Below are 11,467 nucleotides of genomic sequence, written 5' to 3'. Positions count from 1 at the left end.
TGTGTGTGTGTGTGTGTTCTAATGTCTGTGTGGATGAGAGTTTGTGTGTGTGGGTGTGTGTTGTGTCTGTGTGTGTGTGTGTGTGTCTTCTAATGTCTGTGTGGAAGAGAAGTTGTGTGTGTGGGTGTGTGTGTGTCTGTGTGTGTGTGTGTGTGTCTTCTAATGTCTGTGTGGAAGAGAAGTTGTGTGTGTGTGTGTGTGTGTGTCTCACTGGGATTGATGAAGTAGGAGGTTCCATCGGGGCGATCGATGGAGAGAGAGCAGATGTGAGCAGCTGCTGGAGCTCAGCTTTTATTCTCACTTGGGGATTCTTGGTTTTTGCTGCTGCTCCTGAAGCTGCGAGTGATGAAGATGATGATGACGATGCTGCTGCTGCTGCTTCCTGCCACCGTGATGAGGGGAGCCTGTGTGAGCGGGACACGGATTGTGAGCGGTGAGTGTGGGAATGAGCTCATCTGACAGTTATGACGCCGCGTTTTACAGTTTAAAAACTTCCGGATTTTTACTGAACCAGAACAAACTGGTTCTAGTTCTGGACGTCTGAAGTTACAACCGTTTCAGATCCGCTTCTGGGTCTCCGAGCATTTTTCTGCTCAACAGAACCTCCATGAGCGGCTGTAGGAGACTCACATTAGCACGAACAGAGAAAGTGTTAGCATACGTAGCTCAGTGCAGAATGTTGAGCGAAGCTAAAGCAGAATCAGTGATAAATGAGTGGAGGGAGATGGGTGGAAGCTGCGACAATAAAGTGATGATGCTGCAGAGAAACTCCAGCCAATCACATAAAGTAGCTCTCTCTCTCACACACACACACTCACACACACACACACACACACAGTGTTAATCACCACGGTAACCCACAGAGGGAGAGCGAGCACATATGGTTCTTGGACCGTTCCACCAGAGGTGCTAAAATAGTTGCTGCTGGTCGGGGCTGTAAAATGCCCAATTTGTGCTCCTGCTGGGACGACTTCTGCCACTGGGGGTTGTTTCAATAACAACTGCCCTCGGGGGACTTGGGTTTGTCCGACAGGAACTGCTTGATAGGGCGACTCGTTGGGGTCACATGACCCAGAAAGAGCGAGTGGCTGTTCTAGAGGAACACAGGTTCTACTTTAAGGTGATGCTAACATGCGCTAACGTCCACCATCCAGCACGATCTGAGAAAGATCACGTGATACTGATCTCTGATCAGATTGGTCCACGTCTTCGGGAGGCATCAGAAGATCAGAGCTTGAGCCGCCTGTCCCCCACAGGTCAGACGGTGTGTTCAGGTGACCCTCAGCGTCCGTGCTACAAGATCGCGTATTTCCAGGACGTTTGGAGCCGCGTGGCCTTCAAGGAGGCGTCGGAGGCCTGCGAGATGGACGGAGGCTCTCTGCTCAGCATCCAAACAGCTGGAGAGCAGACAGATGTGGAGAACCTGCTGCAGGTGAGGGCTTCCCTTCCCCCCCCCCCAGCCTTCCGTCCTGACCGTTCCTGTGTGCAGGAGCTGCAGTCGGGAGCGGTGGGCTGGGCTGGAGCCGCTGGGGGCATCGCCGACGGGGACTTCTGGATCGGTCTGATCCGGGTGGATGATCACACTCCCGCGGACGTCAGCAGCTCCTCCTGCTCAGACTTATACCGCTGGACCGACGGGAGCCCCGTCTCCTTCAGGTGGGTGTGAGGTCACCAGAACCTGCAGGTTATTCTCACAGGACCGGCACCAGCCCGGGCTGAGGGCTGCTCCTCAGGTTCTCCACCAGGGTGCAGCAGATATCGTTCCCTCTGGTCCCATCGGACCGTCACTGACCGGAGCTCTGCAGAACTCAAGTTTCTGACCGTCCCCCTCACGCACTGAAGCTTCCTGTTTAAACTGGTTTATCTGAATGGCTCCACCCCCACCTTCTGTGACGACCCTCAGGGTGGTCGTGGTCCAACATCTCTCCTTTAATCCACACAGAGCTGGAGGGATCCGGGCCGGATCCTGGATCATCACCACCTGAGGGTCTGTCAAACCCCCCCCCCCCCCCCCGTTAGGTCTGGTGTTGATGATGTTGCTGTTGCAGGAACTGGTACTTTGACGAGCCGTCCTGTGGAGGAGAAGCCTGTGTGGTGATGTACCATCAGCCCAGCGCCCCCCCTGGTCCTGGGGGGCCGTATCTCTACCAGTGGAACGACGATCGCTGCAACATGAAGCACAACTTCATCTGCAAATACCAACCAGGTTTGGACGTCCCACCAGCCTGTCCCACCTGTCCTCACCAGCCTTTCTAACGAGGCTCTTCGTTTATTCCAGATCTTGTCAGAGGACAGGGGGACACTCGTGGACGGGACACAGGTGAGACATCGTTCGGGAAGTAGATCCATGGTTCTCGTGTCTTCGCTGCGATAAACTCAGATTTCCTGCATAACTTCTGTCTTCAGAGGCCACGGCAGGCGGGGGTGTGGTCAGAGAGCCCGCAGACACCGAGGACGTCCCCTCGCAGGTGACCACGCCCGCGTCCTCAGGTAAGGTGACTGGAGCCACAGGCTGGTCCAACACCTGCAGGTCCAAGTCTCAACAGATGTTGTGTGTTCAGGAGTGCTGCTGCTCTACGTGGTCATTCCCACCATCCCGCTGATCCTGCTCATCCTGGTGGCTTCTGGGACTTGTTGTTTCCAGCTGCTCAGGAGAAGGTAAGAGGGACGCGTGGAGACAGGAAGTGTCCAGGTCGCCTCAGCGCCGTTATTGTCAGGAGACGTTCTGAGATGCTCCAGAACCGATGGAAATAGAAAACAAATTAAACAACGTACAAATGTTTGTGGACGTTCCTGAACGCCGTAGCGACGGCGCCCGTTAGAAGCTGCTTAATCATCGTCTCTCCATCAGTGGGCTCCACTCCAAGGCTGCAGTCAACCAACTGAATCTGTGGATCTCCAAGTCTCCCAAAGCCGACGTGGAGGTGTGACCTCAAACACCACGCACTTCCTGCCGTTGGCCACGCCCCCTCGCCCCGCTCCGACCGGTTGGAGGAAACGAACACTGAACTTGTACAAAGGTGAAAGTTCAGTTCATGAAATGGAACTAAAATAAAACCAAACTCTTTTCAGAGAAATTTTAATTCTTTGAGCACAAAAAAAACCCCAACCTGTCAGAAAATGTTCAACATCCTTTCAGTTCAAATTAAACCAATCAGCTGTCAGCAGATCGCCCGCGTCTCATTTCACTTCCTGTAGATTTAACCACCTGCGTTTAAGCAACTCGGCCGTTTCCACGGCAACAGAGCAGCCGAGAGGATGAAGGAGTTCGATGGTTGATGATGTTTCTGGAGATGAAAATCAATCCGTCCTCCTGTGGACGGAGGTGCAGGTGCGTGCGTGGCGATTCAGCTCAGACGGGAATCAATGAACCTCCTGTGCGTCCACCTGTCCGTCCACCTGAGCGTCCACCTGTCCGTCCACCTGAGCGTCCACCTGAGCGTCCATCTGTCCGTCCACCTGAGCGTCCATCTGTCCGTCCACCTGTCCGTCCACCTGTCCGTCCACCTGAGCGTCCACCTGAGCGTCCATCTGTCCGTCCACCTGAGCGTCCATCTGTCCGTCCATCTGTCCGTCCACCTGAGCGTCCACCTGTCCGTCCTCCTGAGCGTCCATCTGAGCGTCCACCTGTCCGTCCACCTGAGCGTCCACCTGTCCGTCCACCTGTCCGTCCATCTGTCCGTCCTCCTGAGCGTCCATCTGTCCGTCCACCTGAGCGTCCACCTGTCCGTCCATCTGTCCGTCCTCCTGAGCGTCCATCTGTCCGTCCACCTGAGCGTCCACCTGTCCGTCCTCCTGAGCGTCCATCTGTCCGTCCACCTGTCCGTCCTCCTGAGCGTCCACCTGTCCGTCCTCCTGACTGTCCTCGCTAACGTCCGTCTCTTTGTTCCCCGGAGCATCGGCGACATCATCATCATCATCATCATCATCATCAAAGAGAATGGGCGGGGCCTCGTCGCTGGGCTCCGCCCCCACGCCGTGCATGCGTCTCCTGTGTTGCTTGAGGTTCCCGCTGCGGTTGAAGCGGGCGGGGCAAAGGTCGCAGGCAAAGGGCCGCTCGCCCGTGTGGATGATGACGTGCCGGGCGAGCTGCGAGCGACACTTTTTGTCTTTGCCGCAGAATTGGCAGACGAAGCTCTTGGAGGGGCGCTCCCCGTTGGCGTGCACGACCTCGCGGTGGCGCTTCAGGTGGCTGATGCGTCTGAAGCTGCGGCTGCACAGGTCGCAGCTGAACGGCCGGGCGCCGCTGTGGACGAGCGAGTGACTCGCCAGCAGGGACCTGAACCTGAAGGCTTTGCCGCAGAGCGGGCAGACGAACGCGCTCGTGCGCCGCGCCCGCTTCTCGTGCGCGGCCGCGGAGGCCTCGTCTTTGATCCGGAGGTGGACGCGCACGTGATGCTGCTTCAGGCAGGTGGCTCGCTGGAAGCTGCGGAGGCAGACGCCGCAGCGGTGCGGCCTGTCGGCGGCGTGCAGGCGGGTGTGGGCGGCGAGCAGCGCCTCCGACTTCAGGCGCTTCCCACAAACGTGGCAGGCGAACGGGACGTCGGGGAGCACGCCGTCCCCGCCGCCGCCGCCTTTGTTGGCGTGGACCAGGACTTTGTGGCGGGTCAGCTGGTGATGGCGGGCAAACTTGCGGCCACAGATGTCGCACAGGTGCGGCCGCTCGCCCGTGTGGGTCTGGAAGTGGATGGCGAGCTGGGACTTGCAGCGGAACTCTTTGCCACAGAGGTCACAGAGGAGCGAGCTGGGCCGCTGCGGCTCGGCGGCGCCGTTGGCGTGCACCACCTTCTTGTGGTGCTCCAGGTCGTTGGTCCTCATGTAGGCTTTGGGGCAGAGGTCGCAGCGGTGCGGCTTCACGCCCGAGTGAATGACCTCGTGCGTCTTCAGGCGCGAGCGGCAGCTGAACGTCTTCCCGCAGGCGGCGCAGAGCCACCGCTGCATCTCGCGCCGCTTCTGCCGCCTGGTGCCGCCGTCCGGGTGCATGCGGGTCAGGTGGTGCTGCAGGTTGTCGCGGCGGTTGAAGCGGAGCTCGCACAGGTGGCAGGAGAACGGCTTCTTCCCCGTGTGGATGAAGGAGTGTCGCGCCAGACTCGACTTGTTTTTCATCACTTTGCCGCAAACGTCACAAACGGTGCTGTCGGGCTCCAGCTTCAGCGCGTGAAGAGATGCATGCTGGGAAGCCCCTTCACGAGGCCCGCCACACCCTGAGGGACACAGTCATAAAGGAGAGAGTCTTTACCAAAACACCCTGAAGCTACTCAAAGTTAGAGTCACCAACCCTGAGGTGTTAGCGAGGCAGAGCGAGCAGAGCAGGAAGTGGCGCTCCGGGCTCGTCTTAGACGCAAAGACGCGCCAGACCTCAAGTTTCGTTTTGCTTAATTCAGACAAAACTGGGCTCATGGTGTTTGGTCATAGCAGTTCTGGGATTCTGGAGACATTTTGATTGTAACAGACGCTGCATAAATAAAGATTGATTGGTGGCTTAACATGAACATAACTAGAATATTAACTTGGTATTGGTGGTCAGCAGGAAGAGTTTGTACTTAAGCTTTGACTCCGCCTCCTGGCAATAAATGACCTGGATTATTTCCCTGTCCTACGCTGCATCGGCTAACGAGCAACTGGAGAGATGAAGAGGTCATGAGGTCAAGCGTGGATCCTGCCCATGGTGAATCAGCCAGACAGCTCACCTCCTCCACGAGGAGTCCAGGTCGGATCCGAGTCCTCCTGCACGTCCTCCTGCTCCTCGCCGGGACACACAGCGCGGGGCTGCCGGCGGCCGTGGTGGTGACCTGGACCTGGATCTGCCCGCTGGCGTGGGGGTCTCCTCTGAGACTTGGACTCCCCGAGCGTGGGAGACAGTTTGATGGGAGGCTGGATGGTTCTGGTCCTCGTCCTGGTTGGAGAGCAGTACTGCAGCAGAGCCCTTCCATCGGTTCCGTCAGGTCGAACGACGCACTGCAGCAACACGGCGGACGAGCCTGCCCACAGGAAGTGGATGAAAACATTCAATCGTCCCGTGCGTTCCCGTCCCGTTGATCCATCTGGGTCCCTTCCTCCTGGGTTTCTAAATTGCATATCTTGTGTGTGTTTCTACTTGCAACACTAATATCCCAAACGGGACCAAAATGAAGCTGAAACAGAAACAAACACTCAAATGCTGAACAGACCAACGGTAGGAGATCCCAGCCGCCCTCAGCTGATCACCTGTGCGCGTCCAGCTGAGCTGCTGCATCAGCAGGTCCACCTGAACTGCAGCGTCCCTCTTCTGCTCCTCCGGACTCTCCCACTGACAGCCCACCTCCTTCGTCTCCTCCTCGGGACTCTCCCATTGACAGGCCACCTCTCTCCTCCCCTCGCCTGCTCCTCCATCTCTCAGCAGATAGATACATAGCGGGTCTCCTCCAGGAGGCTCCAGGAGTTCGGACATGTTTCCAGTGTGAGCCTGTAGACACAGTTCTTGTTTAAGAAGAAGGTCCATCAACACCCTCAGAGACACACGGCATGACGTCATCACGGATCAGGGCTCGATCATCACACGGACCAAGTTTAAGTTGTTTTCTTCAAGCCATTTCACTTTTTAAAAAAAGTCCTGGCAACATTTCTCATGTACACGTGTTTTCCTGACAGCTTTTTCACCTAATTTCACTTTACTTTTTGCAATGACAATAAAGACTCGAGCCAACAAAACCATTTATATGATAAACCCGATACTAAATGTAAGCGGAACCGCCAACTTTAGAGCAGCAAAGCGGATGTCACAACAATCCGAGCCTGGTTTAGCAGGTTAGGGTTAGATCGGCCTTAAAAACGTTGAAACTTTGACCCTGCAGAGCAGCGAACACATGCGGCGTGTTGATTAGCATCAGAGCTAACTGCTTTAGCCAGAGCTTAGTCAGACCAAACATGACAACTCTCGATTTTAACGCTGTTTGCCATTTGAGACTTCGCTGTGTAACTTATTTCTCGCCGCTTGTTTGCTAAATGAGCCGAGCTCCGTCAAACCTGAAGCCCCGGCGGGCTAAAGGCGTTGAAGGCGCCCCTCTACCTGCAGGCTGAGCAGCTCCGGAGCCGAAGGAACTCCGCTCTCGGAAGATTTGATGACCGAAATCAAACTTCAGTTTGGCCGAAACACAGAAACAGCCGCTCTACTATTTCTTCTTCTACTATTTCTTCTTCTACTATTTCTTCTTCTTCTACTATTACTACTACTTTTCTTCTTCTACTACTGTTACTTCTTCTTCTACTACTTCTTCTCCCGCCTCTTCTGGGTGACCATGTTCCGACAGAGCGGTGCTGCCCTCTACAGGCTGTCATCGAACTACAGCTGTTTTTTTAAATAGATTATTTCAATGGAAGAGAGACGAAACGTTTTGTAATTATTTGATAACACCCACGCCGTCTACTTACCCGCTATTACTAGCTGTAGATAATCTTTTACTGCCTGGACAGACAGGATCATTCTGACATTAGTTTCTCTCTTCACGAGTCAGAACTCTAACGTGTGAGAAGAAAACAGGAGCGCAACAATAAAGGAGTGAATGCTGATTTTTAATGAAAGTATTCTGGATTCTTACATCATAAATAAAAAAAAACACCGTCATTACGATAATGTTATTGTCTATATCAAAGCCATAAATTAACAAAGATCAACTGAACCAGACAGGACCTGAGCCGTGAAACCCAGAGTTACATTAACTCAATGGTGCATGAACTCAGGGCCAGTTTCCATCAGGGCTACACACCACCAGAAGTCCAGAAGCTCAGACTTCAGGATCTGATCCATGGATCCAGTAGATGAACACGATTGTCTCTTAGTGTGCTTCACAAGAACAACATCAACACATGATCAAAACATGAATAACTGAAGGAATAAATATTCTTCTGCATCGTATTTACATCATGAGAGAGTGAGACCACGCTGCTGCTGAGGAGGACACAAAAACACCAAACCAGTGACGCAGGACAAATGGAAAACTGGGCTTCATGCTGGGATTTCCTCAGCTGACCACAATCCAGCTGGAATGTTCTGGGGTTTTTTTGTTTTATTTTCACTCAAAACCACCACAGAAAAAGTTTCATCATAAAAAGCATGCTGATGTATCCATGCATAACGTCAGGGTTTCCTCTCTCACTGGAGTCAGACCACACCAGTGTTCCCAGTCCCACTGGTACAACTTCCTGTGGCTCATTCAGGACTTGAATATTCCAGAAGCTAATGTGAAAACATCCTTTCGAATGTGGCAAACAGGAAGTGGTGGCGGGTTCAGGTGCACAGAATTTAGGTTAACATGTCCACACCGAGTCCGGAAACTATGGAAATATAATGTTGAGAACAGTCGACCTTCTCAGACTAAAACAACTGACACACGCAACGGCTTTTAGCACTTTATCACGGGTCAGTTATGAAAGAGACTGGACATGAATCTGACTGGAGCTCATTAAGGGGAAAGTTAAGGGAAAATCATCCCATCCCCATTTTTTTGTAACTCTTTTCTCTGTGAAATGCCTTCGAGGCATTTTGGGTAACACGTTAACGGTATCACGTCCACTGTGAGACGTCTCTTTTGTGCACGGCAGTTTGGAGACGCTGTCACATGCGCCGGTTCTTCTGGTCTCAAAAAGGTCGACCTTTCGACATTTAGGGTGTTTTCTCAAACGGCAGGATGACATAAAAACCTTCCTCCACTCACTTTAGTCATCGGTAGGAAACTTCTTTGAATGTTGTCAGATGCTTTGATAAAAAACCCACAAAGAAATCTGTGCTGTCATCATCGTTCACAATAACCAACACGAACATGGGGCAGTCACACGCGCAGAAATAGTCCCCTGCACTCAGCAGGCCTCCTCCTGCTCCTCCTGCTCCTCCTCCTGCTGCTCCTCCTGCTCCTCCTGCTGCTCCTCCTGCTCCTCCAGGAGGAAGAGTATGATGAAGGAGCATTACGGTTACACAGAGTTCAGATACTCCAGAGCGACTTCATAACAGAACTTATACTGCTCCTGCAGAGAAAATTCACACAAACATGTCATTGTTTATCTGGAATACACACGCATTATATATGTGTGTGTGTGTGTGTGTGTGTGTGTGTGTTAGTTACCAGCACGTCCACCATGTTTGGTTTGTTGTTTCTCAGTGTTTTGACGGCGTGAAAAACATCAACACAACGTTGCTGTCGTAACATCTCACACACGATGTTGATGCTGCAAAACACTCCGCTGCGTCCTCCTCCATTACTGAGGAGCAGAGAGGAGGAGCAAGGGAGGAGAGGAGGAGAGAGGATGAGAGAGGAGGAGAGGAGGGGAGAGGAGAGGAGAGGAGAGGAGAGGGAGGAGAGGAGAGGAGAGGAGAGGAGAGGAGAGGAGAGGAGAGGAAGAGGAGAGGGGAGAGGAGAGGAGAGGAGAGGAGAGGAGAGGAGAGGAGAGGAGAGGGAGAGGGAGAGGAGAGGAGAGGAGAGGAGAGGAGAGGAGAGGAGAGGAGAGGAGAGGAGGGGAGAGGAGAGGAGAGGGGGAGAGAGGAGGAGCAGGGGGGAGGAGAGAAGAGGAGAGGGGAGGAGAGGAGGGAGAGGAGAGAGGAGAGGGAGAGGAGAGGAGAGGAGAGGAGAGGAGGAGAGAGGAGCGGAGAGGAGAGGAGGGAGAGGAGAGGAGGAGGAGAGGAGAGGAGAGGAGGAGAGGGGAGAGAGGAGGAGCAGGGAGGAGGGAGGAGAGGGGAGGAGAGGAGAGGAGAGGAGAGAGGAGAGGAGAGGAGGAGAGGAGAGGAGAGGAGAGGAGAGGAGAGGAGAGGAGAGGAGAGGAGAGGAGAGAGAGGAGGAGAGAGGAGAGGAGAGGAGGAGAGGAGAAGGAGAGGAGAGGAGAGGGGAGGAGAGGAGAGGAGAGGAGGAGGAGAGGAGAGGAGGAGGAGAGGAGAGGAGAGGAGGGGAGAGGGAGAGGAGGAGGAGAGGGGGAGAGGAGAGAGAGAGGAGGAGCAGGGGGAGGAGGAGAAGAGGAGAGGGGAGAGGAGGAGAGGAGAGAGAGGATGAGAGAGGATGAGGGGAGGGAGAGAGGAGGGAGAGGAAGAGGAGAGGAGAGGGAGGAGAGGAGAGGAGAGGAGAGGAGAGGAGAGGAGAGGAGAGGAGAGGAGAGGAGAGGGGAGAGGAGAGGAGAGGAGAGGAGAGGAGAGGAGGAGAGGAGAGGAGAGGAGAGGGGAGAGGAGATGAGAGGAGAGGAGAGAGAGGAGAGGAGAGGAGGGGAGAGGAGAGGAGAGGGGAGAGAGGAGAGGAGCAGGGGGGAGAGAGGAGGAAGAGGGTAGGAGGAGAGAAGAGGAGAGGGAGGCGAGGAGAGGAGAGGAGAGAGAGAGGAGAGGAGAGGAGAGGAGAGGAGAGGAGAGGAGGAGAGGAGAGGAGAGGAGGAGAGGAGAGGAGAGGAGAGGAGAGGAGAGGGGAGGAGAGGGGAGAGAGGAGGAGCAGGGGGGGAGGAGAGGGAGAGGAGAGGAGAGGAGAGGAGAGAGGAGAGGAGAGGAGGAGAGGGAGAGGAGAGGAGAGGAGAGGAGAGGAGAGGAGAGGGGAGGAGGGGAGGGGAGGGGAGGGGAGGGGAGGGGAGGGGAGGGGAGGGGAGGGGAGGGGAGGAGAGGAGGGAGGGGAGGGGAGGGGAGGAGAGGAGAGGAAGGGAGAGGAGAGGGGAGGGGAGGGGAGGGGGAGGGGAGGGGAGGGGAGGGGAGGGGAGGGGAGGGGAGGGGAGGAGAGGAGAGGAGAGGGGAGAGGAGAGGAGAGGAGAGGAGAGGAGAGGAGAGGAGAGGAGAGGAGAGGAGAGGAGGAGACGAGAGGAGAGGAGAGGAGGAGAGGAGACGAGAGGAGATATTAGTGGAGCTGCGCTGCAGTAAAACTGTCCCCCACCAGTCAGACTGACCACTGACCACTACCAGGTGCACAACAGACATAAACTGTGGGTACAGGTGTCTCACAGGACTAAACTGTGGTACAGGTGTCTCACAGGACTAAACTGTGGGTACAGGTTGTCTCTGTGTGGCGTCCTTTACAGGCAGTGCACTACGGTGCGTCCTTCTCCGCCGTCGTTACTCCTCCTGCCATTTGTCCACCTGATGAACCAGCTTGAGGAAGGAGCGTTTGGAGATGGGTGTGTCTCGGTACATGGGCCAGCCCAGGAACTGGAACTGCTGCACCATTCGGTACCCGTCCTGGGGCTGGGGCGGACAAACAGGCCGCGTCAGGTTTCAGGTGTTGCACGTGAGCAGGAGAATGAGGGGAGGTGAAACGCACCCTGGCTGTGTTGTAGATCCTGAAGATGCGGCTGATGACGTCCTCCTCCAGGTCTGCAGGACACAAACTCCACCTGCAGGGAGCCCAGGCGATGGAGGCCGTTCTCGGGCCAGTACTGAGGACACAGCTGCAACACAACGGCACCCCAGCGGCGTCACGTGGAGCCTCCACCGTAACCACGACCAACAACCCTCACGGCTTTACTGACAACACTG

At 55.0% G+C, this 11,467-nt stretch overlaps 2 protein-coding genes and 1 pseudogene across 3 annotated transcripts; 1 reads left to right on the top strand and 2 right to left on the bottom strand.

Annotated features, from left to right (window-relative positions):
* The first annotated feature begins 193 nt into the window (after positions 1 to 193).
* Positions 194 to 3,164, top strand: chodl (chondrolectin). Its single transcript, XM_003968214.3, has 8 exons — positions 194 to 433; positions 1,257 to 1,432; positions 1,490 to 1,656; positions 2,049 to 2,206; positions 2,279 to 2,320; positions 2,407 to 2,490; positions 2,562 to 2,658; positions 2,852 to 3,164. The coding sequence occupies exons 1-8, from the start codon at positions 346 to 348 to the stop codon at positions 2,928 to 2,930; spliced, it is 891 nt and encodes a 296-aa protein (XP_003968263.3). The 5' UTR covers positions 194 to 345; the 3' UTR covers positions 2,931 to 3,164.
* LOC105417025 (zinc finger protein 708-like) lies at positions 3,065 to 7,221 on the bottom strand. Of its 2 annotated transcripts, none has more exons than XM_029842735.1 (5): positions 7,049 to 7,221; positions 6,208 to 6,445; positions 5,691 to 5,981; positions 3,820 to 5,204; positions 3,065 to 3,435 (listed from the first exon to the last, which is right to left on the bottom strand). In XM_029842735.1, the coding sequence occupies exons 2-5, from the start codon at positions 6,428 to 6,430 to the stop codon at positions 3,364 to 3,366; spliced, it is 1,971 nt and encodes a 656-aa protein (XP_029698595.1). In that variant the 5' UTR covers positions 6,431 to 6,445; positions 7,049 to 7,221; the 3' UTR covers positions 3,065 to 3,363. The 2 variants fall into 2 exon arrangements, with proteins under 2 accessions (XP_029698595.1, XP_029698594.1); XM_029842734.1 differs by having other exon boundaries at positions 3,065 to 3,471; positions 3,844 to 5,204.
* Positions 7,222 to 7,531: 310 nt separating this feature from the next.
* Positions 7,532 to 11,467, bottom strand: part of LOC101075525 (receptor-type tyrosine-protein phosphatase mu-like) — a 43,375-nt pseudogene continuing 39,439 nt past the window's right edge.

This window comes from Takifugu rubripes, chromosome 10 (assembly GCF_901000725.2).
Source record: "Takifugu rubripes chromosome 10, fTakRub1.2, whole genome shotgun sequence".
Classification (NCBI taxonomy): domain Eukaryota; kingdom Metazoa; phylum Chordata; class Actinopteri; order Tetraodontiformes; family Tetraodontidae; genus Takifugu; species Takifugu rubripes.
This window is presented reverse-complemented; position numbering and strand designations above follow the sequence as displayed.

What these genes read in the sequence shown, in the direction of transcription:
- LOC105417025 (XM_029842734.1), bottom strand. Translation starts at nt 6,430, where the DNA reads ATGTCCGAACTCCTGGAGCCTCCTGGAGGAGACCCGCTATGTATCTAT. An exon ending in GCTCAGCTGGACGCGCACAG is followed by an intron (nt 5,982 to 6,207) that starts GTGATCAGCTGA and finishes TCCTGTGGGCAG; the next exon opens with GCTCGTCCGCCGTGTTGCTG. An exon ending in ACAGTCAGGAGGACGGACAG is followed by an intron (nt 3,472 to 3,843) that starts GTGGACGCTCAG and finishes GTGGACGGACAG; the next exon opens with ATGGACGCTCAGGTGGACGG.
- chodl (XM_003968214.3), top strand. Translation starts at nt 346, where the DNA reads ATGAAGATGATGATGACGATGCTGCTGCTGCTGCTTCCTGCCACCGTG. An exon ending in GACCACGCCCGCGTCCTCAG is followed by an intron (nt 2,491 to 2,561) that starts GTAAGGTGACTG and finishes TTGTGTGTTCAG; the next exon opens with GAGTGCTGCTGCTCTACGTG. An exon ending in TTCCAGCTGCTCAGGAGAAG is followed by an intron (nt 2,659 to 2,851) that starts GTAAGAGGGACG and finishes TCTCTCCATCAG; the next exon opens with TGGGCTCCACTCCAAGGCTG.